This window comes from Fistularia commersonii, chromosome 33 (assembly GCF_037954325.1).
Source record: "Fistularia commersonii isolate RoL2024-O1a breed Wild chromosome 33, RoL_Fcom_v1.0, whole genome shotgun sequence".
NCBI classification, from domain to species: Eukaryota; Metazoa; Chordata; class Actinopteri; order Syngnathiformes; family Fistulariidae; genus Fistularia; species Fistularia commersonii.
In genome coordinates, this window is record NC_141316.1 from 9,637,354 (window position 1) to 9,664,529 (window position 27,176).

Sequence of the window (27,176 nt, forward strand, 5' to 3'; positions counted from 1 at the left end):
TTTTTATTATTTTATTTCAACTTTTAAATCATTGATGATTATATAAATGTATTAAAATTATTTCGTATGTAATCATCCATACAAAATTTAAAAAAAGGGGAAAAAATACCTTTAGCACCTTTACCAGACAATATAGGAACTGCATTTTTATTATAAAATAGTATTTTTTTGTCAGGGGTGGGAAAATATTTTGGCTGACGGGTCACTTTTAATTTTCAATTCTAATGCGCGGGCCAACTAGGTATCATGGAAATTGAACAAAATGACAATTGAAATTTAAATATTTACATTTATTGGCATTTTTATTTCAGCTTTAATATCATTAATGACCCTATAAATATATTGACATTATTTTGTACGTAAACATCCATACAAAATTAAACAAAAGGGAATAAATAAATTCAATTTTGATTGAAAATACTTTATTATATATGAATACTTTCTTAAATACTTTATTGGATATTGAAATATTCAAAGTATTTTTTTGTCAGGGGTGGGAAATTATTTTGGCTGATGGGTCACTTTTAATTTTCAATTCTAATGCGCAGGCCAACTAGATATCATGGAAATTGAACAAAACGAAAATTGAAATTAAAATATTTACACTTATTGGCATTTTTATTTCAGCTTTAATATCATTAATGACCCTATAAATATATTGACATTATTTTGTATGTAAACATCCATACAAAATTAAACAATAGGGAAAAAAAAATCAATATTGATTGAAAATACTTTATTATATATGAATACTTTATTAAATACTTTATTGAATACTGAAATATTCAAAGAAAAATGTTTGGCGGGCTGCATAAAAAAGCAAAACAGGCCATAAAATGCCCGGGTCTGTGTTATTTATTGTTTCAAATTGGAGATTTATTCCACGGGCCGGATCGGACCCCCCCGGCGAGCCGGTACCGGCCCGCGGGCCGTACGTTGGACACCCCTGGGCTGCACGAGTCCCGGTTTTTTCCCTTCGGGTCGAATCGTGGCGAAGACGAGATGTTTTTGCTTTTGCGTTTTTGCTCAAAGCAGCAGCGGCTGCGGGAAACAGAACACCTCCTGCTACCGTCTGATGCGAGGATCAGTCAGTAATTAAAGAAAAAGAGGTTCTTTACACACCGTTCTCCACAATCATGACCACGTCTCCGTTCCTCACCGCCCGGCTCCACATCAAGAAGCCAACCCTTCACGCTCGGCGAGAGATGCTTTTTTTTTTTTTTTTTTTTTTTTCATCCGTAAAATCCAAAACAAGATTAAATTATTCACTTGTTTCGGGAGCGAGGGTGTCAATTATTTCTCTCCTCTTGAGTCCAGTGGTGCAATACTTTAGCTCCCTTTTAATTGGAGATGGAGAGATCCAGCAAGCCTTGAGTGTGTCGAGCGAGAGATGCTTTTTAGTCAATGCAATATACATGACACGTCATGTGGGACGTCCGCGGCTGGGTTACGTAACTCCGAGCGCCGAGCGGTGCCTTGAAAAACAAGTTGAACGGCCAAGCGAGTGCGTCCTTATTTGTGGACGGGAGGATTAGGCCTCACGACGGCTTTCAGGAAAGGTGGAAATAGCGGAGAAGGCGTTGAGGTCGTTCCCCCTTCGTTTTCTTGCGTTGAACTCATCCGTTTTTCGTATTTCTGGATGTTTGTGACGGTTTCCCCGGCCAAAACGCCACACACTCGCGTTCACCGAACGTAACGCAGTTGCGCAACCGCGATATAAGAATGCAAAAATAGCGTAGATCGAGCGTGAGAAGCAGCAGATACGTCACCCTGATTTATGGACAGGGTAGTCTTTGCAGACGTAAACACAGACGTCTCTTTAAAACCTTCGATAAAGGAAGCTGGTAGAGGTCATTGTCAATGATTAGTTAATATTTTCAAACACTTCCTTGCAGGCATTACATTCAGGATTGTCTCAGAAAATTAGAATATTGTGATAAAGTTCTTTATCTTCTGTAATGCAATTAAAAAAACAAAAATTACTCTTTTATGATATTCTAATATTTTGAGATAGGAGTTTTGAGTTTTCTTAAGATGTAAGGCATAATCAGCAATATTAAAATAGTAAAAGGCTTGCAATATTTCAGTTGATTTGTAATGAATCCAGAATGTAGGACATTTTTGTTTTTGTAATTGCATTACAGAAGATAAAGAACTTTATCACCACATTCAAATTTTCTGAGACAGTCCTGTAGGTTTCCTATCTATCCAGATGGATGGATGGATGGATAGATGGATGGATGGATAGATGGATAGATGGACAGATGGATGGATAGATAGATAGATAACTCTGTTCACATTGGTAGCGTAAGCTAAAATAAACAGTGGTATCATCAGCATGGAATGACACATGTAAATGCAGGAAAGGGGCGTTTGGGGAAACGACGGAGCTGCTGTTTCTCAGATCCATTCATTCTTAGATGCTTTCCGTCGGTTTTAGGATAATTTCTTCTCAACTTTGAAGGAACGGAGTTCATCATTATTATTATTGTGATGGGAAAATCTGTGTTTTCATCCCGCAATGTCTTTTGCCGGTTATAAACCGCCTCCTCCCGATCAGACATGGAGGACTCATCGCCACGGTGCGCAGCGAGGTGCGAGGCGTCAAACGTCTCCTCCAGCCGCCGCCGGCGTGGGCTGGTGGCGCCTTGAGCATCCAGGTGGCTGGCGGGCAGATCGCTCATTTCACCAGAACGCTGCATTAGCCAAAGTGTGAGGCCGCACTTTCTGGCACGGCGGCGTCTGGATGAACATCACGGGAATATTAACGAGACGTCAATCAACACCTTGAATGTTCAGTCGTCGATCCGACGCTACGATTCTGCCATTTCGTAGCGTCGGAGGCGAGACGGGGGGGGACGGGCCGAACGGAAAATGAAAAACAGAATCCAGGTTCTTGTGGGAGAAGGGCGAACTCTTTGATGTCGGCAAATAACTCACTTTGATATATCATAAGACGCCGCTGCAGGAAATAAAACGGGCTCAAATAGATAAACAAAAGCAAACGCACATCTGCGCACCCCCTGTCAGGGATTAGCTTTGAATTAGCTCCGCGCTCACGGAGCCGCAGGCATTTTGACCGGCGATATTTGCCTCGACAACTCCCTGAAAGTTGCAGCTTTTCCGGAGAAGGTGGCGAGCGAACGCCTCTCCCGTTTGATTTTCGCAGCGGCGGGGAGATAAATTAGCGTTTGGATGAACATAAAAGGTAATACATTCAAAAAGGAGGCGACGAGCGCAGCTGTCTGCAGCATCTGACATCCAATCTGAGACGAGTCGCCGTGGGAGCGCCGACCGGAGAGCGAGTATCTGAGCATGCGCGGCGTTTATTAATAATAATAATAATAATAATAACCTCTCTTTATACTTGTAAGACCACTGAGGTCTCCCTCGTTTTCAGGGTCGACAAGTTTACAAGCAAAGCAGAGCACAGCACAACAATAAAATGAGATCAAAATAAAAAACAGGAGATAAACTAAAGACAGGTGAAAATGAGATTAAATTAAAGACAGTACGGAAGCAATAGATAAAACTCGAAACAAGTGAAAAATGAGATCAAATTAAAAAGTACAAGGGGGTGGATAGAACTAAAAACAAGTACAATTGGCAGTACAAATTAAAAAACAGTAGATAAACTAAAAACAGGTGCAAATGTGATTAAATTAATTATCCACGTAAACAACCACGGGGTGACGCCCCGGAGGGGTCGTAGGTCAAATCCTTCCATATGCTTTTATGGAATCGATTCATCCTGTCGGGATTGAAAATAATCACCTATTGGTTCAATCGTCCGGGCGGAGACGCGTTTTTTTTTTTTCGAATCCCTTCGTCACCACGTTGGTGTCGTATTTCTTGGGTAGCGGAAAAAGTTTTTCAAACTCGCCGATCCCCCCTCCTCCGTTCCCGTGAAGACGTGAAGATGGATGCCCTTTTCCGCCCGCCGTTCTGGCAACCGGCCCGACGGCGGCCTCCTGATAGATGGCTTGAGGAAAAAAAAAAAAAAAAAATGGTTTCCTGCGCTGTTGTTATTAAACCGGTCCGGAAAAAGTCATCAGCGAAAACCTTTCCTCGAGTTATGAAATGATCATTTAATATTTGGGGACGTTTTTGGGCGTCGCGGCGGAGCGGTGGGGTGGCGCCTCCTCCTCGCGGCGAGAAGGTTCGCCTTTCTGCGAGGGGTTTCCACAGAAGACCCTTCATTGTCCGGCCTTGAGAACGAGAGGACGAAGGGATGAATGAATGACATTTTCATGACTACTGTAATGGAAAATGTAGTTGCGTCCTTGATCGCTTCCATATATGGAGATTTTAATGAGGCTTCATAAACCTGTTGAAAACCGGGCTCGTTATCTACCTGCCTCCTAACGGCCCCTTCTTTTCATACATGTCCTTTTCCTCAATCTCTAACATTGTCTACAACATAGGAGTCAAACTCTGGCTCGGGGGCCGAATTTTGCCCGCTGTGTCATTATATTTGGTCCGCGAAGCCAAACAAATGACTATCAGAGTTAGCCTGCTGGTCTTCTAGCCTACAGCGCACGTACAGCTAATACTGCAAATCCAAGAATGCTCTTCTGGTGTTTTGGTGTGAAAATCATGACAGGACCCATAAACACCAGTCATAGCTACCTTATGCTAATACTGGCACTGTGCTACCCCTCTGAAAAATGTTTACATTTTTTTTATTTCATTTTATTTCCTTTTCATTTAAGAAATAAATGATGTTTTTTTTTTAATTTGAATCAGATTTAGCATGTGCGCAATATTAAGTTATATATTGTTTAGTATCAAGCTTTGCTTGTTCCATATTCAGTTTTTAAGCAGAACTTCCATATGAAAAGGTTTATTGTTACATCTGGAGGGAGATTTTTTTGGCCCGTGACTTTGTCCTAGTTTTGAATCGAAGCCCGCTGTGTGTTTGAGTTTGACAGCCCTGGTCTAGAAGCTTGGGAACGCTCGTTCGTGAACGTTAACCCACTCCACTCTTTGAGACTTGGACCTTTGAGGCCTTAAATAAATATCCAAAGACCATTCTGACCAGTCTTTGTCTTAAAGACAAAAGTCCCAGAACTACCAAAATGGTAGACACACCTTCAGCCTCCATCTTGTTTCCAAAAGGTCATGCAGACCATGTTTGCTTCTCCTTCTGTCCATTGCGAAGACAAAACGTCCCTGGAGGTTCTCAATCGTCCGGGTCACGATTGAATTCTTGTCAAAATCTTCTCGTCTCGGCAACTGGACTTGAATTTCTTCACAGGGAGATGTTTCAGCCGTCGTCCCAGAGGGTTCTTCAGTTCCAATGACCCATGGGGAGTTTCTGAGTACAACTTGGTCTGCAGAAGCTAGCTCCGACGGGGTTGCTGTGGTAATGGAGGTGTGGTTTTTTTGGGACAAAAGAGCAACTTTGTGGGATTTCCTGGCTGTGAAAAGGTGATTTTAAACATCAGGTGAAACCTGATGTGGACGTTCTGGTGGTGGGTCCTTCCTGGTTGTTTGGAGGGTGCAGAAGGTCCTGGTCCGCCTCCTTTGTTCACAGATATTTTTTCTTTGTCTTCTCCGACCAGAAAACGTCCGCCGCCGTCTTCAAGGTGCAGAGATCGTTCGGTCTCCCGGATGCAGACGTCATCACCATCCTCCGACACCAGATCCTCCACCTGGAGCTTGGCTGCTTCGTCCTTGGAGGGGAACCAGTTTCTGCCTCAGGGTGTTGCGTGATTTGAGACATACCGGTGTTTGCTGTCTGAAGACAAAACTTGTTGTCCCGGTCGGCGTTCCGTCTCTTGGGCGTGTCGATACCTCGGATGTGTTTTGGCTGCACGGGTTGATCTGGAAGCAGCCTTGGGACGGGGCTTGTTACTCCACCGAGAGACATGAGGCTCGCATCCTAATTAGAACACATCTCCTGGTGGGAGAGACGCCGAGGTCTGACTACTCCTCCAACCTAATCAGCTTTCCGCCTCGCTTTCCGCAGAAACCCGGCGCTCACTCTTCTGACAAACCGACGCGGCAACGAGGAGATGGCACCGAACAACCGCTCCTAATTTGGAGGACTCTCACAGATCTCAGGCACGAAAGATCACGTGCCCGCCGAGATGTAACATCTCCGCCATCTTCCGCCGGAGACGAGGTAAAAATAAGCCTGACGGTAGACGCGCGGATCTGACGGCGGATTTAAGAGGAAAATAAAAAATAAAAATAATGCGTCGCCGCCTTTGGGCCGTCGCTGATAAAACGGCGGAGTAAGTGCACCCGGAAAATGGCCTACATTCTGGAATCCATCTCCTCGAAAATGTTTTTCCGTGTCGCTCCCTCCTTTCATCACGCTAATAGAGCGTATCACGTGCGCGCTCACCCTGGTCCGGCCTGTTCCGCCGCCGAGATGCATCATTATGCGGCGCGGCTGTCAGCGCTTGGTTTTTAATTCGACTCCCGGGGGCCGCCGTTAGCTTCCGCCGCCGGGACGTCCTGTCGGCGGCAGGACTTGAACTATTCTGAGGCGTCCGGATTTCTTGCTTCTGCTGCGTCGGACCGGCGGGACACTGGGGAGCCGCGGGGGAATACGAGGGGTTTTAATTCCGGATGTTAGCGGCAAGATGTGCTAGCATGTTACCACACCTGGAGGGGATTCATGGGAAGATCTGTTTAAGGAACGCCTCGAACGTTCGGAGCATCCATGATCTTCTTCTTCTTCTTCTTCTTCTTCTTTCGGCTTTTCCCTTCAGGTGTCGCCACAGCAAGTCAACTTTCTCCATCTAACCCTATTCTCTGGATCCTCCTCTCTCACACCAACTACCTTCATATCCTCTCTCACTACGTCCATAAATCTTCTCTTTGGTCTTCCTCGAGACTTCTTGCCTGGCAGCTTCACCTTCAGTAACCTTCTACCCAGATCTTCACCATGGTTTGGACATGAACACTCCTTTGTTTATGTCCAGAACATCTCAATCATCACTTTGCTCGGTCATACATGTCCTGCACCCCTATGACAGATTCTTCTCCTTCTTTCGGCTTTTCCCTTCAGGGGTCGCCACAGCGAGTCAGCTTTCTCCATCTAACCCTATTCTCTGGATCCTCCTCTCTCACACCAACTACCTTCATATCCTCCCTCACTACGTCCATAAATCTTCTCTTTGGTCTTCAAGACCTCCTGCCTGGCAGCTCCAATTCCAGCATCCGTCCACCAATATATTCTCTATCCCTCCTCTGTCCATGACCCAACCATCTCAGTCTGGCTTCTCTGACCTTCTCTCCAAAACATCAAACATGTGCTGTTCCTCTGATAGACTCATTCCTGATCCTCTCCATCCTGGTCACTCCCAAAGAGAACCTCAACATCTTCATCTCTGCAACCTCTAGTTCTGCCTGCTGTCTTTTGGTCATTGGAACAGTTTCTAGTCCAAACATCATCGCTGGTCTCACCACTGTCTTGTACACCTTTCCTTTTATTCTGGCCGATAGTCTTCTATCTCTTTTCTCCACCCATTCCAACCTGCTTTGACCCGTCACTTCACCTCTTTTCCACACTCTCCATTATCCATGATAACGTCATGTAAACATCTCAGCTCAATTGGGGACATTTTTGCCAGTTTGAGCAGAGCTTTGCAGCGGCCGGCGCCTCCTCCTCACAACGAGAAGGTTCCCATCATGTGCCGAGTCTCCATGTTCTCACCATGTCTGAGCGAGGTTCCTCCGAGCTCCACAGTCCAAACCATTTCATTCCCGCATCGAGGTAGTTTAGGGTCTCCGGTGAAGCTCCTGCATGGAGGAACCCGGAGAACCCCTTGGAGACCACGGATCGTCCACGTGTGAAGGAGAAGGTGAACCTTCTCATGTCTCTATCAGCGGTTTACAGACCTTTTTCACACCACGGAACGGTTTAATATCAAACAATATTCTCACCGACCGGCGGGTGTCAAATTTATTTTGGTCCGATTTGATGTCAAGGGGGCCGGACCAGTAAAATCATAGCGTGATCACCTAGAAGTAGCACTAAGTCCACATTTTTTTCTTCGTTTTAATGTAAAGGAAAACAGGTAAATGATAAAAATCTTTTGATAAGACAAAAGAAAATAAGACAAAATGCTATTTACAGACCCGGAAGTCACATTGCTGCCATCTGCTCTAAGTTTCCGAGTCGTGTCATAAGATAAGATAAGATAAGATAAGAACAACTTTATTAATCCCGAAGGAAATTGTTGTGCCAGAGTTACAGAAAATATAACAGTAATAAATAATAAAAAGAAAAGGCAGAATTAGAAATGAAAATAAACTATAAAGTGTCTCAGTGAAACTATAAAGTGTCTTAGTAAACAAGTGATAAAACTATAAGTCATGTAAGTCATGTTGCTAACACTGGCTAAAACCGTGCGCCTTTAGCAGACAATATAGGAACTGCATTTTTATTTTAAGATAATATTTTTTTGTCTGGGGTGGGAAATTATTTTGGCTTACGGGTCACTTTTAATTTTCAATTCTAAGTAGGTATCATGGAAATTGAACAAAATGAAAATTGAAATTTAAATATTTACATTTATTGGCATTTTATTGGCGGATAAATACATGTTAATATTAATACACTGCTCCAAAAAAAATAAAGGGAATACTAAAATAACACATCCTGGATTTCCATGAATGAAATATTGTGATGAAACACTTTTTTTCTTTTCAGAGTTGAATGTGCTGACAAACAAAATCACACAAAAAATGATCAATGGAAATCAAATGTATGAAAGTCTGGATTTGGAGTCACGCTGCAAATGAAAGTGGAAAAACACACAACGGGCTGATTCAATCCAAATCGGTGAGTTATATTGTGTTGTTTAAATTTTCCCTTTTATTTTTTGGAGCAGTAGATATAAATGTTCCCGTTTTTTTTCTTTCCAAATGCTTGTTTTTTTTTTTTTAAAGCAGTTTCGAAGGCTCCATCGCCTCATTGGAAAGCCGGTCGTCGTTTTTGGTTTTTGCGTGGGAATCACCATATTTGAAGAAGGTCTCTTGGTGTCGTCTGTTAAATAAGGCTTCCTTTTTCTCAGCGGTCACAGGCTTTTCTTTTCTTTTCTTTGCAAAGACGCCGGTTATTTACTCATTTTGCCAGCTTGTGGGTTTAATATTAGCATTAAGAGTGAGTCACGGACGGATGTAACCAAGAGAATATGGTCATTTTTCCAACATAAAACATCAATCGGACTCGGATAGTAAATAAAACAGATATAATGTAAGTGAGTGGCGGTGAGTTTTTGTGTTTCTACATGATGTTTGTCTCTAAATGTGATGGAACGCACCAATATTCAAATACCGGCTAATTAATTTGATAAAAATCACAACAAACAGAGTCAAAGATGAATCGCAATCGTTCTCATCACAAAGTGAATCTAAATAGCGAGTTATCTCGGCCCGTCTCATCTCTCTATGTGATTGTTTATCACACACACACACACACATATGAAGCTTAAAAAAAAACACCCCCCTGCAGATTCAGAAACGTCCCAAAAACAAAAAACCAGTGTATCGGCGCGGACGCGAGACAGAAATACGAATCAACGGCAGCCAATATTCATCAAACCTAACGAGCTGCTACGTTGGACGGAGTGCAAATAGGTCACGTCGCTTCGCCGGAGAATTCGGTGATTTGCATGCGTCTCCTCTTGGGGTGCGACATGTCGGGGTGCAGACGGAGAGACAGCCTGGTGTGTGTGTGTGTGTGTGAGGTAGATTTGACCTGCAAGCTGTCTCTGGAGAGCCGCTCACTTCCCTGCTGGAGTCTAATCAGACTCCGGCTGATGCTGGCTGGAGTCGGGGGCGGGATGAGGGCTTCTCGCCGCTCTCCAGCCCTCAGACCTAATTAGGACTCATGTGTGGCGTTCGCCGGGGCGCCACCCCTGACAGGAGGGGCGTCAGGTGTGAGGGAGATGCCCCGCCCCGCCACACACACACACACACACACACCTGGGAGGAGGGGGGGGTTAATGAACATTGGAAGGAGATGTGGAAGAGCAGCTGTGAGGAGGGATGAGGAAGAGGAGGCGCAGATGTTTGCAGCTCCGAGGTCCGCGGATAGAGATTCATCTGGATTTTTCGCTTCATGCTATCATGTGACTCCTCGCAGAGATGTGTGTGTGTGTGTGGAGGAGACTCTCACGTGGCTTTCAGGTGATCTTCTGATGTTCTAACAGGTCCAGGACCCAGATCTGGACCTGTAAGACCTCTCAGTGGATGAGGAAGAAGGATCGCTTTAGACATTCAGCCAGGAAACTGAAGCTCATGGAATCATCCCTCCATGGGCGGCGCAGCAGTTTGTGCTTCCTCCTCACGGCCAGAAGGTCCCTGGTTGGATTCCCAAAGGTTGGATTCCCACAGGGAGGCCTTTCTGTGTGGAGTCTCCAGGTTCTCCATGTGTCTGCTTGTGGTTCTTCTGGGCTCCGCAGGCCAAACACATGCAGGATCATCATCATCACGCATCTGGACAGGTTCGGGGTCTCCAGTGACGCTCCTGCATGCGTCTGGACCGCGGGAGGAACCCGAAGAACCCTGAGGAACCCCACGTGGAGAACATGGAGACTCCACGCAGAAAGCCTGGAAGCACCTTCTTGCTGTCTCTGAGTGTTTCTACATAGTTCAGAGTTGTTCTGTAGCTTACAGCCCTAAACCTGTTCTCTTACACACACACACACACACACACACACACATACACACACATAGCAGGATGCTAATGTTTGCATTTGGAGATCCGCTCGCAGGCTGTTTCGGCTGCGTAGGAAAACTCGGAGGCGTCGGAGATGCGGCGCTGTTTAATGAAGGTCAGCGGCGGCGTTACAGCAGAGCAGGGGCTCGAAACATCGGGGAGGAAATGACAAACAGGGGTTTTCGCAGATGAGTCTCGGTCCGCGAGCGTCCGGTTCTCGCCCGGGGAAAGTGATGAGGCCGACAGAAAACAACAGCGTGCGTTTTTTTTTTTTCTTTTCTTTTTTTAACGTTTCCAGCTTAGCCTCAGTGGCGACGGCGGCGGCGGCGGCGGCGGCTTAGCGTCGCTCTCCCTGAAGACGCAGCGGACATTTCCCAAGGTCTTGCTTTCAAACCCCGCCTTGATTAGTGAGGCGGGTTTTACAGCGGCTAAACTCCTTTCCTGAAATTCCCTTTTCTGTTTGAAGGACGGGTCGGCGGGGGCGCCAGGGGACGGGTCGCGAAGCTGAGTCGGTCGCGAAGGAAGCCGGCGACCTGCCGAGAGCGACTACTCCCACTTGAAATCGTGGCCAACCATCTGGTAGAACTTGACGTTGTACGGCCGGTAGAAATCCCGCAGCTGCTCGATGGCGTCCCGGTCGATCTGCACGTGCGTGCGTCCCTTGGACTTCCCCAGGCAGCGCGGCGAGCCGCTGCTCTCCGGCTTCTTCAGGCAGGGGAAGCCCTTGGTGCGGTTGAAGTAGAAGTGCTTATCGGTGACGATGCGCTTCAGCCCCAGGAAGTCCTGCACCCGCGCCATCTCCCCGGCCGGGTCGGTGATGAGACGCTCGCCGCTGACGAAGTGGATCTGCGCCAAGGGGAAGTAACGCAGCCAGTTCTCCAGGTGCGTGGCGTACAGGCCGATGCGGATGGCGTTCCACGACGTGTCCACCAGCCCCGAGCTCTGGTTCCTGAAGGCCAGCGCCTGGAAGCTGGGCAGGTCTGGGGTCTTGGAGAGGGTCTGGGTGTAGTCCGAGATGGCGCGGGTCACCGGGTCCCGCACCACCACGATCAGCCGGGTCTCGCGGGACATCGCGGAAATCCGCCGCGGCGTCTCCTTGGTCACGAAGTAACTCGGCGTCTTCTCCATGGTGATCTGGCTCTCCAGGGTCCGCGGCATCAGGCTCCTGCGGGGAAACACCGGGGTCAGAACCGCCGCCGTTAACCACGGCGAAACCGGGACGGAGGAAGACGGCCCCCCGGACGGACGGAGGGGTAATAAATCACGGGCGGCCGACGCGCGGCAGTGACGGGCGGCGAGTCGCTTCTGGGTCCTGAAAGTAGGTCGCCGCGGGAAGGTGCGTCTCCGGGTGTTTGGTTGGTTCGCGGCGTGTTTTCGACACTTTGTGACAGAAGTCGTTTCAAGTCTCGGGCGCGTTCAGAGCGCCTCACGCTGGGCCTTCCGCTCCGGGAAGAGCGTCGCCATCAAAAGCAGATGGAGGAACAAGCGTGGGATCTGGCGCCGGTCCGGCAGACGCTCTCCTCGCCCCTGTCGGTGCTCCACAACCAAAGCCTGGGCTTTGCTTTTTGTTTTTTTTCGTTTTTCTTGCAGACGGCGGGAGCTTGACCTTCTCCCGTGACGCCTTCGACAGACGACCATCAGAAGCGAAAGGGCTCCGAGCGCCAATTAGCGGGGAAGAACCTGGAAGAACCTTCTAGATAGATAGTCAGATGCCGATTAAGTCCAACGTGGAAGAGGGTTCGCCGACGACACCGTGGAAGATCTATCTCAGCGGCCGAGTGGAAGCAAACACACACACACAGAAACATCTCCACTCCCTCCGTGGGAGGTTTAAAGGAAACACGGTCCACGTCATCCTCACCTCACACTCCATGTCGCCAGCTCTTTCAGGACCTCCACGCGGGACGGAGAAGATCCTCTTACCTGTACCACTCCAGGCCTCGGTCGTAGTTCCGGTCGAAGAAGTGCGTCTCGGTCCCGGCGGCGCGCACGTCCGGGTGGATGCGGATGAACTCCAGGACGGCTCTCGTCCCGCCCTTCTTCACGCCCACGATGATGGCGCTCGGCAACTTTTTGCTCCCGAACTTGAAGCTTCCCATCGGCGGGCTCGGGGTGTCGAGGAGCGCCGCGGCGTCCCGGAGGGGAGCGCACAACCGACCCGCCGCCGGGACGCGTCTGCAGCGCCCCGCCGCCCCCGCAACCGCCGCCGCAAGCTCACCTGGAGCGGCGGGACGTGCGGGGAACAGCGCGCAGTAGCACAGGTAGGACAGGAGCAGCGAGAAGACGCAGAGGGAGCTTCTGCTGAGTCTGTGCGTAAAGGGGGAGCGCTGCATGCAGGCCATCTCTCCATGGCGCCCTGCCGGGCTCCTCCGCGGCGGCCGGCGGGTCCGCCGCCTCCGTCACCGCTCCATCCTCCGCCGCGCGTCCGCGTCCCGCCGCGGCTGCGCGCAGAGTCCCGGCCGTGACGCGCCGGCGGGAAGGCGCCCTCCGCGGTAGGTGCGAGGGGACTAACGCCGCCGCCGCCGCCGCCGCCGCCGCCGCCGCCGCGGACCGGGTGACGTCAATTTATAAAAAAAAAAAAAAAAAAAAAAAAAAGGTGCAGCTCTTCCGCCTTGGACTCTCCACTCTCAGCCTCTCAGAGCTCTGAGAACACCAGCTGCAGGCTAGTGTGTGTGTGTGTGTGTGTGTGCGTGTGTGTGTGTGCGTGTGTGTGCATTTGACGCTGAGCCGGATTATCAGAAGGTTGATTGACAAATTGCATAACAGCTTCTGATCAGCCCACAGGCTGGACCTTCTGGTTCAGGACCTCCAGGTCAGAAGGGAAGGTCCTGCTTCTGTTGTCTTTGCTCGGTTCCTCTCTGATGCCTCAAGGTGAGGGTTGGAATCCGATCTCCTCTGAAGATCAGGCATGTCCATACCTGGTTTTCAGATGCAAGGTGGTAGATCTTCTGTCCTGCTGTGCTCCCGGGCCTGTTCCTCTATCACAGCCGACAGATATTGACATTTGTCATTAGAGAGCGAGTGTGCGGGTGGAACTGTGTGTCCGGTGTTTCCTGTGTGGACCCAGCCTCCCTTTTATTCTTTGAAACAACAAACGTGCGTGTGTGAAAAGCACACAGCTGCCGGCTTGTAATACCTGAAATCCAACGTGACTATTTTTGGCCCAGTTCCGACAGCAGGTGAAGTCTTAGCTTAAATCTCCAAACTCTGCTGTGGAGAAAGAGGAACCAGAACCTCGGAATCTCAGAAGAAACCAGATGTTTGGACCCGCTGGGCTCAGTTTGACTCAAGGTTCAATCCCACGGGTTCTCCACGGGTCTGCGTGGGGTTCCTCAGGGTTCTCCGGGTTCTTCCCACAGTCCAATCGGAGACCCTGAGTCATCCAGATGGATAAATTTCTGGATTCGACACGTCAATGTGAGTGGAAACATTGCATCTCTCAATGTGAGGAGTGGATGAGAGGGTGAACGGTGGCCCAACTCTTTATGATGAGTGGACGGTTGCATATCTACATGTGACGAGTGAACAGGACAAATTTTTTTTTTTCCACTGAATGGATGAATTGTGTCTTTCCAAGACGTGTGAATGGATGCATTTCTCTATTTGACATGTTTACATGAGGGTGAACAGTTGTACCTTTATTTGACAAGTAAATATTAGTATGTCTTTCTGTGATGTGTGAATGAGAGGATGACGGATGTTTGTCTCAATGTGACGAATGAATGAATGAATGAATTTCTCTACACGACGTGCACGTGAAGGTGAACAGTTTTACCTCTCAATGTGACGTGTGAATATTTCATGCCGCTGTGTGACGGTTGCATGTCTTGCATGACGAGTGAATGGATGAACGACTCTCCACGACAGCTGATTTTAGAATACGTGTGATATTTCTTCATAATACTGTGTCATTTTAAAGTAAACAGATATTAGTTTTAAAGATAAATTGAAGTCGGGAACCAATGGTGGCTTCCGAGCACGTCCGGGTCGTTGTAAAGGTGAAGAAATCCATTTTATCAGATAACCAACTAGTTTATCCGCGTCAACCCTTGTAGCTGAAAAAAAAAAAACGTGGATTACCGTGCATTCCAGGGTGCGTGGACAGAATAATTTGCATTTGGATCTGCGGTATGTCTAATATACAATAATAAAATTGCATCTGCCAAATATAAAGCGGCACTTTGAACAAATCCATGCTGCAACAGAGGTCGCATTAAAAGTGAGACATATTTAATTAATTGTACGTTAAAAATACTATATGGCTCTCTATGAAATATATTTAGAAATATTTGTTTTTTATGGCTCTCCCGGTCAAAAAGATTCCCGACCCCTGCTCTCTGCGAACGGTTTTATATCTAAACGAGTGAGTAGAGGCAGCGGAGGCCGGGCCTCACCTGTCATCGTGGAAAGAAAAAAATGCAAAATGACAAAATAAATTAAATGGTTATATTTATCAGTGATTTGTACTATAAAGTTATTTTCCACGTAGCGTCATCATTTTTAGTTGTTTTTTTTTTTTTTTTAAATTACAAAAAAAATTCACATTTGTCGTTCAAATATGAAGAAGAGACGTGCAGTGCTAACTGTGCTAGCATGCTATGCACGGAGACTGTATTGCTGTTTCTGTGAATGTTACTATTAAAAAATCACTTTTAATATATGAGCTAAATTTCCATAGTTTAGCTGATGTGTCGGATGTTTTTCGTCAACAACTGTAACGTGTTTCTCGTAATCATAAAACGACTGCAAAGAGACATGAAGTGAGGCACGCAGTGTCGGTGCCTCATGTTAGATGTTAGATCCCAGGGATCCTTCTTACTACTCAGCTACAGAATAATAGAATTAGTGATAGCAAGCGACAATAAACAGTTAGCAGGTCAAGTGCAGCCATCCAGCTAGTTTTTCCCGATCTCATGGGGCGGTATGGCTCACAAACGCTGAGGGATGAATGTAAATCTCCTGGGCAGCTTCTCAACTTTTTGGCCCAGAAGGATCTCATTCAAACTGTTGCTCCGGCCGGTGGTCACCGCTCTGGCTACGACAGCGTCGGCGGAGCGCTCGTTCTCGGCACCGAAAAAACTCAAAACATACTGTCGGAACAGAACCGATCGAGGACGACTGTCTTCACCGGCAGCGATTTCCATTGAGACGGAGAGACTTTTAAAACTGAGAAAAGAAACGTCAGACTTCTACGAGCAAGTTAGCGATGCTTCAGAAGGAGCGACGCACGGACTTCATTCATAAGCAATGGTAAGAGATAATAACATTTTTTTGCATGTGCTTTTCTATGCCACTGTTTTTATATGTAAAGAATGCTGATATGATATTCTAAACAGAACACGTCAACTGCTGCCAATAAGTTACTCTGTAGGGTTCATATGTTTGTAAATCTGACTGATGACGTCAGTGAATGGATGAATGACTCCATATGATGTTTGTATGAGAGGGTGAACGGTTATTTTCCACTGCATGACGAGTGAATTGTATGTCTTTCTATGGAGAGTGAATGATTGTAAGTCTTTATGACAAATAAATGGTTTCATGTCGCTATACGTCCTGTGAATGAGTGAGTGAATGATTGCATGACTCACTGTGATGTAAATAATAGCGATAGATGAGAGAGTGAATGGTTTAATATCTTTCTGTGACGTGTGAATGAGAGGGTGAATGGACGTTTTCCGCTATCTGACGAATGAATGTCTTGCATGTGGCCCCGTGATGGATCCATGGGGAACCCCGCCTCTTGCAGAAAGGGCTCCGACTGCCACGTGACCCCGAGTGCAACGGCATAGATAATGAATGAACGAATGAATGAGTGAGTGAAAAATCTTGTTTTAAATGATCCATGCTAGTGCTAATTCTCTTAGCAAACCCAGCTCCGTCCTTCTCAGACGTCCCCCAAAGTTCAGGGGTCAACAAACCCCCGCCACATAACAAGTAATACCGTTTGTTTTCCTTTCGATCAAACGGCAGAAGTATGGATCCGGCCCGGCGGCGAGCTCGTCCCAAACAAGTGGATCTGAGAAGAGTCCCGCCAGTTTGATCCGCCGTCCGGAGGAGGTTCCGCAGGGGCGGCTCGTTCCTCTTCGTTCCCCCGCGGTCCAAACCGATGGCGACAGGCCCCCCGGGCGGGAACGGAGGAGGAGTCGAGGTGTCACGCCGCCGCTCCCGCGGGTGTTTGCACCCAATCTCGGGCCTCCCTGATTAAAGAATGATTTATAGGCGCCGGTCGGAGAGGCTCGCTCGGCAATCCGTCTCGTGAATGAGATTTTTCCCGGGGAAGAGGGCGGGCCAATCAAACGTCGGGGTTGAGCGGCCTGCCCAGATCGGCGGCGGCACCCGACGATTACGCGGCGTGATCGCCTTCGCTGAGTGAGCAGCTCGCCGTCGGTCGATAGATCAGCCGACTTCAGGTTTTATTCACAGGGCGGGCGAACGGAAGGGGAGAAACACCGGAAAAAAACGCAAGCTGGAGCCGGTCGCCTGATATTTAGACGTTTAATCAAAACAATAAGAACGCGTTCATCCGACAAGCGACGCGTCCGTCGGATGAACCGGCTCGTTCTGGAGATACAGCACACACACACACACACACACACACACTCTTGGTTGTCCATCATGTCCGATGTTGACAGTCTCTGCTCTTGGTGAGTCTTGCTGTAGCCAGAGAATCCCATCCTTGATCCGGACGTTCTGCCGCAAGTCAGAGCAGGGGTTCCACCGATGTGGCGCCGGCTTCATGTCTCCAGTTCCTCGAGTGTGTGCGCTGTTGTTGGCAGAGCCTCCGCCGGGTGGAGCGCCGGGTGGCGGCGCCTTCCTGCTGGCTTGGCTTCAGGCTGCACGTCTTCATCGGGATTTCCAGTCGGTCTTTGCGTCGCCTTTTCTGGCCTCCAGCAGAGATGGAATTGGCCGAAGAGAACTTCGCTTCATATACAGCAGCTACAGTTACTGGTGTGTGTTTGAATGGACTTTCTTTCCGGATTTCAACACTCTTTTCCAACGTATCATGTGATCTCAAAGATCATTCATTCATTCATTGTCTAAACCAGAGGTGAGAAATAAATTATTACAAGGCATCGTGTGAGAAACCTGATCGCCCTCAAAAGGCCAAACCGACAATTATGGAAAATTGACAGACGTGTAACATGAACGGAATTCAGCGGACCCTCACTACTTTGCTGTTCGGCTTCCACGCCCTCGCTTCTTCACGTTTTTTTTTTCTTTTTTGTAATTCCAATCTCGCGATCTATCATTCTTTAGTGTTTTTTTTTAGCAGGATTTGATTTTTTTTTTGAAGTGAAATCAAAACAACAGAAATAAATATCGTAAAACACAACTCAAATTCATTTTATAAAATAGATAATATGAGGTCTCCTTTGCCATTTGGATCCGCGGATGGACGAGGACCTCACCCAGATGATGAAGTCTGCTGGTGAGGAAGAGGAAGAGGAAGAGAAACGACAGGAAGAGGAAGAAATAAAAGAGACTTATCTTACACTCGAGATTTATGGACGTAGTGAGAGAGGATATGAAGGTAGTTGGTGTGAGAGAGGAGGATCCAGAGAATAGGGTTAGATGGAGAAAGTTGACTCGCTGTGGCGACTCCTGACGGGAAAAGCCGAAAGAAAAAGAAGAAGAAGAAGAAGAAGAAGAGGTCTTGCACTCGAATGACTGGCAGCCATGACAAACGCCGCAAAAGCCTAAATCGGGACGTCGATATGGTTCGGCCGCTCCACTTTTGTAACTTGCTGGACGGGGCCGTGGTGGTTTAGAAAACCATTTTCAACCAGAAAAAAAAAGCAGAGGCAGCGACTGCCTATAAGGATGTTTCAGAAGAAAAAAAAACTCCTGCGCCTTCTGCAGAACGACACCCCTGCAACTAAGACCTAGTTTCCGCCGCCTATCGACTCTTCCATTTACATAATGAGCCACCACAACCTGGACTCGCCCAAAACCCCGGCAGTTATATTTGGAAACTCCCCACAGGTCATCGAAGCCTCTGAGATGACGGCTGAAACGTCTCCAAGTGAAGAAATTCCGGTTTCCGCAAGAATGTTCTGTCGTTCATGTTCCACGCGAGCTGGACCGGAACATTCCCGGGTCTGGTTTAAACCTATCCTGCACCCGGGGGTTGCTGGATCATATCTAAGCTGTGATTGGGCGAGAGGCCGGGGTTCACCCTTTGACCCGCCAATCACGGGGCCACAAATACAGACATCAACCGTTCACCCTCTCATTGGTGCGTTTGAGGGATGTAGGATCTCCAGTGAGACGTCCTGCAGGTTGTCTGAGCTTCCATGGTGACTCTAGGACTTTTTCTCCATGTGTTTCTCCAGACGTTTCACGCTGCAGAAATATTTCGCCCCGGCGGTCGTGAGGACGGTCGGCCTTCATCCGACGCGGCAACTCGGCGGGTGACGACCTCCTCGACAGAAACGGGATCCCGCCGCCTCCATGCAGCCCCTTCCTCTGCATCATCGGCTAACATCTGCTGCCAAAGCACGGGAGAAAAGTAAGATAAATAAAGTTTAAGAATAAGAATAAGAACAACTTTATTTATCTCGAAGGAAATTGTTGTGGCCAGAGTTTCAAGGAAAACATAACAATAATAAATAATAGTAGGAGCAAGAAGAAGCAAATAGAAAAAAAGGTAGAAAATTTAGGAATAAGAGACATTAAGGTGAGGAGAAACTCAGGCATTACATTACATTATTAATATCTAACGTCTATCTATCTATCTATCTATCTATCTATCTATCTATCTATCTATCTATCTATCTATCTATCTATCTATCTATCTATCTATCTATCTATCTATCTATCTATCTATCTATCTATCTATCTATCTATCTATCTATCTATCTATCTATCTATCTATCTATCTATCTATCTATCTACCTATCTACCTATCTACCTATCTACCTACCTACCTACCTACCTACCTACCTACCTACCCACCCACCCACCCATCCATCCATCTATTTATATACATACATATATATATACGTATATATATTTATATATAACATTACATTATTGATCCCCATCAGGGAAATTGTGTTGTCACGGCAACAGTTATAGTGTCAATAAATGTGAATATACATATAAATAGAAGGACAATAGAGAAGACAGTTAGAAGATAGTTATCTTCTGAAAATTGCAATTTAAATATTTACATTTTTTTGGCATTTTATTTCAACTTTAATATCATTAACGATCATATAAATATATTGACATTATTTTGCATGGAAACATCCATGTAAAGTTAAACTAAAGGGAAAAAATAAGGAGTTTCTAAATTCAATATTGGGTAAAAATACTTATTAAAATATTCAAAAAAATAGTTTGGCTGGTCCAATAAAAAAGTAAAATGGGCCGGGTCTGATATATGTCACACATATAGAGGATATTTACATACATATATATATATACATATATATATATATATATATATATGAATAAGAGAAGATAAACTTTATTGATTTCCCCATAGGGGTAATACTTTTGTAACAGCAGAGTTACAGTTATAGTATCAATAAATATGAATATTAGACAATTGGAAGACAATTAGAAGATAGCAACAATAAACAGACAGTAAAGAGAACAACAACATCAAGGACAAGAATGGACAGAACGGGCGAAAACAGACAAGAACGTGTGGAGTTATTACTAAATAATAAGAGTGTCATTTATGAAGTTTTGTCGGGATTTTGTGACAAGCAGCGTGAAAATGAAGTCTTAGATCCCTTATTATTCTTCCCCGCTTGGCCTCTGATACGAGCGCCTCAAAAGTGCGACAACACTGACATCTAGTAGCAAAACATTGAAACGCAGTTTTTGATTTGAATCCAACATGGTGAGGAGACCCAGCCTGCTCACAGAGGAGCACCAGGACCAGACCAGGACCAGACCAGGACCAGGGCTCCAACCAAGACCACATGCAGCGAGGTACAGCAGGTACATGGCGAACCGGTTGACCGATCAGTTGGTTGCGTCCAAAAAGTTGATGCAACCAACTGATCGGCGTCGCCAGTTTTCCGATGCTTTCACTTCCATCGCCGACGTATTTTCTCGCGTCCGGCAGTTGATACGACGTCATATCCGTGAACACCTCCACGCGTGAGGGTGTATTGACGTTATGAAGCAGGAGTTGGTCTTCAAACACCTCCGATGGAGGCGTCTGTTCAAATGCACCGTTGTGTCTTATTGATAATTGATTCATCGGTTCACTCGAACCGATCCGCTCGATCATAGGTGTCAAACTCTAACCCGCGGGCCGAATTTGTCCTGGCGGTGTGATTATATTTGGCTCGTGAAGCCATAACGGAAGACTATTAGGGCCGCAGCGCCGCTATTCTAGCCTACGGCTCATGTATCCCAGAATTCTCTGCTAGTGTTTGGGCACAAAAATCACGACTCGACCCATAAACTTTTGTCCCATAGTTTAAATCAATTCTGACTCTTAAAGGCGCTCTCCTTTGTTGACAGGAGTCAGAGCCATCTTATGCTAATACCGGCAACATGCTAGCCCTCCGAATTTTTTTTTAAAATGTAGTTTTAATTTATATTGGATTAGCTTCAACTTTGTCGTTACACATGTAAGGATACAGAATGACGAAATGCGGTTAGCATCTAATCAGAAGTGCATGTGTACAGAATGTGCAGTGTTTACAGATAAATGCAGTACTAAGGGATAAATGCCATTTTCTTCTTTTTTTTACAGCTAGTGCAAGTAGAGGTGGATAAGATATGAGCAGAATATGTGCAGCGAGTGCAAGTGCATTATTGTTATGTGCAGATTATGTACAAATAGGTAGTAATTAGTAAGATTAGCAGATGGCAATACATAATGATAAATATACAGATGTTTCCTACAGTATCTCTACAGAATGGATAATAAAGGGCTGTTATATAAGAATAAGAAAAAGAACAACTTTATTTATCCCGAAGGAAATTGTAGTGCCAGAGTTTCAAGTAAAACATAACAATAATAGATAATAGTAGGAAATTGTATAAACAGGGAAAAAAAAGGGGGAGAATAATTAGAAATACAAATAAAACTATAAAGTGTCAAAGTCAAGGCTATAAAGTGTTTTAAGTGTGTTATATGAACAATTATACAGAATTTTACAGAACATACAAGTATAAATAGTGTAACCGTATGAGCAGCTGCCAGATGCTATTGAAGAGAATATGTTATAACCAGCTATACAGCGATGAGAAATTTAATTTAATTTAAGAATTGAATGCCACCCATGTGTTTTTTTAATTTGAATTTGGATTTTGCATGCGTGCAATATTAAGTTCCATATTGTATAGTATGAGCTTTGCTTGTTCCATATGCAGTTTTTAAGCCCGACGTGTCCATTTGAAAGAGTTCATTGTTGTTATATCACGAGGAAGGTTTTTTTTTCAATAAATATCAACGTTGGCCTGCAACTCTGTGCCCGATTTGAATTTCGGCCCTCTGAGTATTTGGGTTTGACACCCCTGAGCTCCATCAACAGACGGGTGCGCTGCTGAAGTTTGCGGTTTTCCTCTGAAATGGTCGGAGAGGCTGCAGGAACCCCAGGAGATCCTGGAGATCACGCGCTGACAGCCCGACTCTGGAGATTCATAGGAGGGCGGTGATGGAAAGCTTCTGCGCTGGGACGAAGCTGCTAATTCTGACGTTTGTGCAGTGGAGGAGCTTATCAGATGTATTTCGGGTTTTGCTGGTTTCACGCTTTCAAACTACAAGAGGTGAAAGTTCTCTTGCACTGTTTACCTTTTTCTGCACGGCTGTAGCTCCTTTGGGTTTGGAGGAAAACAGGTGTTTTTATTGGATTACGACGGTCCAAACACGTGCGTGAGGTTCACTGGAGACCCTGCACAGCCCGGACGGGAGAATTTACATTTACCGTCATTTCCAGACTATTCAGCGCACCTGAATATAAGATGCAACCTGCTAAAATTAACTAAATAAATCTATACGTAAGCCCCTCTTGCATATATGAGCCGCAGGTGTCCATGTCGTGACATGAGATTTTTTTTTGTATTCTAATTAAATTCATTCCGATAACATCAACAAATATGTACTGGAAATGCTTTTTTTTTCCAAACAGTGGTTGTGACACGGCTGATGAAAAAGATTAATAATAAATAACGCAAGGAAAACTCCATCCATCCATTTTCTAACCCTGCTTTGTCCTCCAGCTGATGGCTATCTTGATCTTCCTCCTGCGCTCTAAAACCGTTAAAGTCTTCTTCTACGGAATTGAACGGCCTTACAATTTCACGCTCATTTCATCGGCTCCGCTAAATATTTTGGCGTCGTGAATTTCGTTAACCCAAAAAAAAAAAAATCACGTAAATTAGCCGCATTGTTGTTTAAGCCGTAGCGTTCGAAGTGTGTGAAAAAAGTAACGTAAATTACATTACATTACATTGCATTTGGCAGACGCTTTTATCCAAAGTGACTTACAATAGAGGACATAAGCATGCAAATAACACTTGCAAATACAAGATGCACAGGAAATATACAGAACAGTAAGCTGGGGTTAGTGAGGTTTTTTTTTTTTTTGTTTTTTTTTGATATTTACATGACGTTTGGCTAGTTTTACACCTCCAGATAACGCAGTGTGTGAGCTAACAACTACTTTTGTCTCTGCATGACGTGGAGGCCAAACTTTTTTTATGTGTCCTGGGATTGACAAGCCCAAGGCGAACGCTTTCGCCCAATCACGTCCCGGATCGGCTCGCCGTGACCCCCGAAACGCTAGATAATGAATGAATATACACGTGTGTGTGTGTGTGTGACATCGTGTGTCTCCACTGCTGTAGATCATGCCGGCGTGAATTTATGCTGAGCGGAGGGAAAAAGGAAAATAAATCCCGCGAAGGATTTCCGAGGTAAACGCGACGCAGCTGAGGTTCTGGAAAAGACAGCCGTCTTCTCGCTGCGTTCTGGAAACATGACAGCGAACGTCAGGCCGCCGAGGGAGCCGACGGCTGCTTGTACTTCGCCCCGCTGCACACAAGATGGCAGCTGAAGATTAAAACATGGAAACACACTCCCTGCCACACACACACACACACACACACACAATGAAAATATAGCCGGGACAGCAAAAATCCACTGCATGTATTCACACAAGAGACTATGCAACATATTTCCCGTCACTTTGGATCTGCACCGGAGGTCTTGAGGACCGAATTGGCGTGAAGAAGGATCGTCCTGCTGCTTGATGCTTATTGGACGGGAAAGTCGTCGCTCTGGAATCGACCAATCGCGTCTCGCTGGAACGACACGCCGGTTGTTTTTGTCATTAAACTTCCCAACTTTTCCTTGCGTTCTAAACGAATGGTGCGCAAACACCGTACTGCAGGCCCACATCTGCATATCAACACACACACACTCTGCAAACAACGAGGCGCACACATCAAAACACACTACTCACAAATACACACTAAACCCAAAATGAGTTCTCGCAGACAGGAAATGATGTCAGTTCTTGTCTCCAAGGAGATGGAGGCAGTTGCTAAGATACAGTGACACTCTGATTTTTTTCCCCCTCTCTATTTTCTCCCGCCGTCTCTTTCTCTCTCTCATATCAATGAGGCCGCCGGAAAAATTATTCACATTCCTAATCTTTGCTTTGAACCGTTTGCTCAACCACCCACTTTCCGCGGCGCCGTGGCCTTCAGCTAGTTACCCCCCGAATGACGGGAGCGTCGGATGCACACATGTGTGTGTGTGTGTGTGTTAGCGCCCCCCCCCCCCACCCTCCTCCACGGCGTGAGCTGCACCTCCTCGGCGCTATCAGCGAACCACATATGTCTTGGCACGAGCGTGGCGTCGCCAAAGCCTGGTTGCCCTCCGCTTCTCCTCCCCCGTGGCTTCGAACGCGGCGACGTGGAGGCTCTTTTTGGGGGTTCGGGGTTGTTTTGGAGGATCTGAGGGGGGGGGGTGGATCAGATCTCTGCTGTGTTTGTACTCCAAAAGCCTTCCTGTACTGATGACACAAGCAATACAGCCATGAGTGTTTGTTCATTTACTGTGCGCAAATGCATGTCCCCACACACACACACACACACACACACACACACACAAGTGAACTCTACATGCATAAGGGGAATATCAGATTCAATGTGCAATGACACAGTGAGGACAAGTGGGGGAAGGAGGCAGAGCGGAGGCACGGATTTGGCATGGAGTCGCTTTGAATGGCGTGAGGGTTGGAAGAGGAGGAGGAGGAGGAGGAGGAGGAGGGATGGACGGCGGAAAGAAGATGCGCGGAGAAGAGACGGGGAAGAACGGCGAAGGCGGCCGGGGTCGGCGAGGGGGGCCGGACGTTTCAGCACCACGGCGAGGGGGGAGAACGGGGAGGGGGAGGAATATCCTCTGCACCGCTGTGTGACTGGAAATTTAATAGACGGCGGTGGTGGTGGTGGTGGTGGGGGGGGGGGAGAGATAGAGGCAGAAAGAGAGGCGAGGAGAGAGAGAGGTAAAGGGGTGGAAGAGAGAGGAAGAGGAGGGGGAGGGGAGAGGAAGAGAGAGGCAAAAGGCACAGAGACCTCATTGCTGTGCGGCTTTCAGCAAAAGCTAGTGGTCGTGAACAATGCTCACTACGGCATTCACCGGGGGGGAGGGAGGGGGAGCGAGGGGGGGGTGAAGAGGAGGAGGAGGAGGAGGAGGAGGGGGAGCGTATCTCGGGGGTCTTTCTGAAGCACGACTGGCCTTCTCTGTCCTTTGACCTTTAGTGTGAGTGGAGATGGAGGAGTCATGTTTATTTTTTGCCTCCAAAATAAGTCCAGTCCTGCTCCTGTCCTGCTCCCACCCGGCAGGAGGAGGCCGGACGACGAGCCCCGTCAGAACACCAGACTTGACCTCGGGAGCAGCAGGATGCCGGAGCTCCTGGGGAACATCTGAGAGTACCTACAGAACCTTCAGAGCTCCTGCAGAACCTCTTAGAGCTCCTGCAGAACATCTAAGAGTACCTACGGAACCTCTTAGAGCTCCTGCAGAACCTCTTAGAGCTCCTGCAGAACATCTAAGAGTACCTCCAGAACATCTAAGAGTACCTCCAGAACATCTAAGAGTACCTACAGAACCATAAGAGCTCCTGCAGAACCTTCAGAGCTCCCGCAGAACCTCTTAGAGCTCCTGCAGAACATCCAAGAGTACCTACAGAACCATAAGAGCTCCTGCAGAACCTCTTAGAGCTCCTACAGACCACCCCAGAGCTCCTGCAGAACTTCTCAAGAGTACCTACAAAACCTCCAAAGCGCCTTCAGAACCTCCAAAAACTCTTGCAAAATAAGTTCAATGCCTTGCAGAACCTCCTAGAGTGCCCACAGACCCTCTCAGAGCTCCTGAAGAACATTCCGGGTCTCATGCAGAACCCCCCAACAGCTCATGCAGAACATCTTAGACCTCCTGCACAACTTGCAGCGCTCCTACAGAACCTCTTAGGACTCTTGAAGAACTTCTCATAGCTCATGTGGAACCTCCCAGAGCTCCCACAGCCTCCAGGGTTCCTGAAGAACCCCTCAGATCTCCTGCAGAACCCCCAGGCTCCAGCAGAACCCTTTAGATCTCCTTCAGAACCTCCAGGCTCACGTAGAACCCCTCAGATCTCCTGCAGAACCCCCAGGCACACGTAGAACCCCTCAGAGCTCCTGCAAACCCCCTCAAGGCTCCAGCAGAACCTCCAGAGCTCCAGCAGAACCTCCAGCCTCATGTAGAACCCTTCAAGGCTCCTGCAGTACCTCCAAAGCTCCAGCAGAACCCCCTCCCCTTAGAGATCCCCCACAACCTCCATGCTCCCGCTGAACTCCTCAGAGCTCCAGCAGAACCTCCAGATGTTTGAGGACTTGTTGATCTGACTGTCAACAAAAAAACAAAAAAAAAACAAAACAGAAACCATAAAGCTTGGAGACGCGGGTCGCCGTGTGATGGCGGCGCCTCGGCTCATCCCGATGATCATGGCGTGATGCTGAGTCACATCAAGCCTCCTACACACACACACACACACACACACACACACACACACACACACACACACACACACGGAGGCTCTCCGTGCGTCTCCCGTGAAGATCCTCTTCGGATGTGTCGAGACCCTCCCCACGCCCCCCCCCTCCTCGCCCCCCCCCCGCCCCACACCGGAGTGAGGCGCGCCCGGTGCGTCCACATTCGTCCCGCAGCGGCTCCCGTCGGATTCCCGCCCGGACATGCGGCGTGTGCGTGACGCGTCGCCACGCACACGTCCGGACGCACAGTGCGCTGCCCAGCGGGCTCCGGCGCGTCTGCGGACCCGGACGCGCTCGTCGTCCATCACCGCTCGGATCATCCGCTCCATCCGGCCTTCATCTAGATCTCCACCCCCACCGCCGCCACCCCGCTCCCCGCGTCCGTGCGTGTGCGTGTGCGTGGTTTGCGTTGGTCTCTAACCTGCCAGCGCAGCGGAGCCCCCCGCGTTGCGTTGGCGCTGCGGAATAGCTCGCAAGAACA

At 47.4% G+C, this 27,176-nt stretch overlaps 1 protein-coding gene across 1 annotated transcript; it reads right to left on the reverse strand.

Moving 5' to 3' along the window:
- Positions 1-8,831: 8,831 nt before the first annotated feature.
- LOC147214977 (heparan sulfate glucosamine 3-O-sulfotransferase 2-like) lies at positions 8,832-13,326 on the reverse strand. The gene is made up of 2 exons (XM_086140262.1): positions 12,605-13,326; positions 8,832-11,846 (listed from the first exon to the last, which is right to left on the reverse strand). Exons 1-2 carry the CDS (start codon positions 13,021-13,023, stop codon positions 11,228-11,230), a joined length of 1,038 nt encoding a protein of 345 aa, XP_085996388.1. The 5' UTR covers positions 13,024-13,326; the 3' UTR covers positions 8,832-11,227.
- Between the last annotated feature and the right edge of the window lie 13,850 nt (positions 13,327-27,176).

Bases quoted from the DNA above. Each gene is read 5' to 3' on its own strand.
- LOC147214977 (XM_086140262.1), bottom strand. From the start codon at position 13,023: ATGGCCTGCATGCAGCGCTCCCCCTTTACGCACAGACTCAGCAGAAGC. The intron at 11,847-12,604 runs GTAAGAGGATCT...GTTTCCCCGCAG, and splicing joins CGAGGCCTGGAGTGGTACAG to GAGCCTGATGCCGCGGACCC.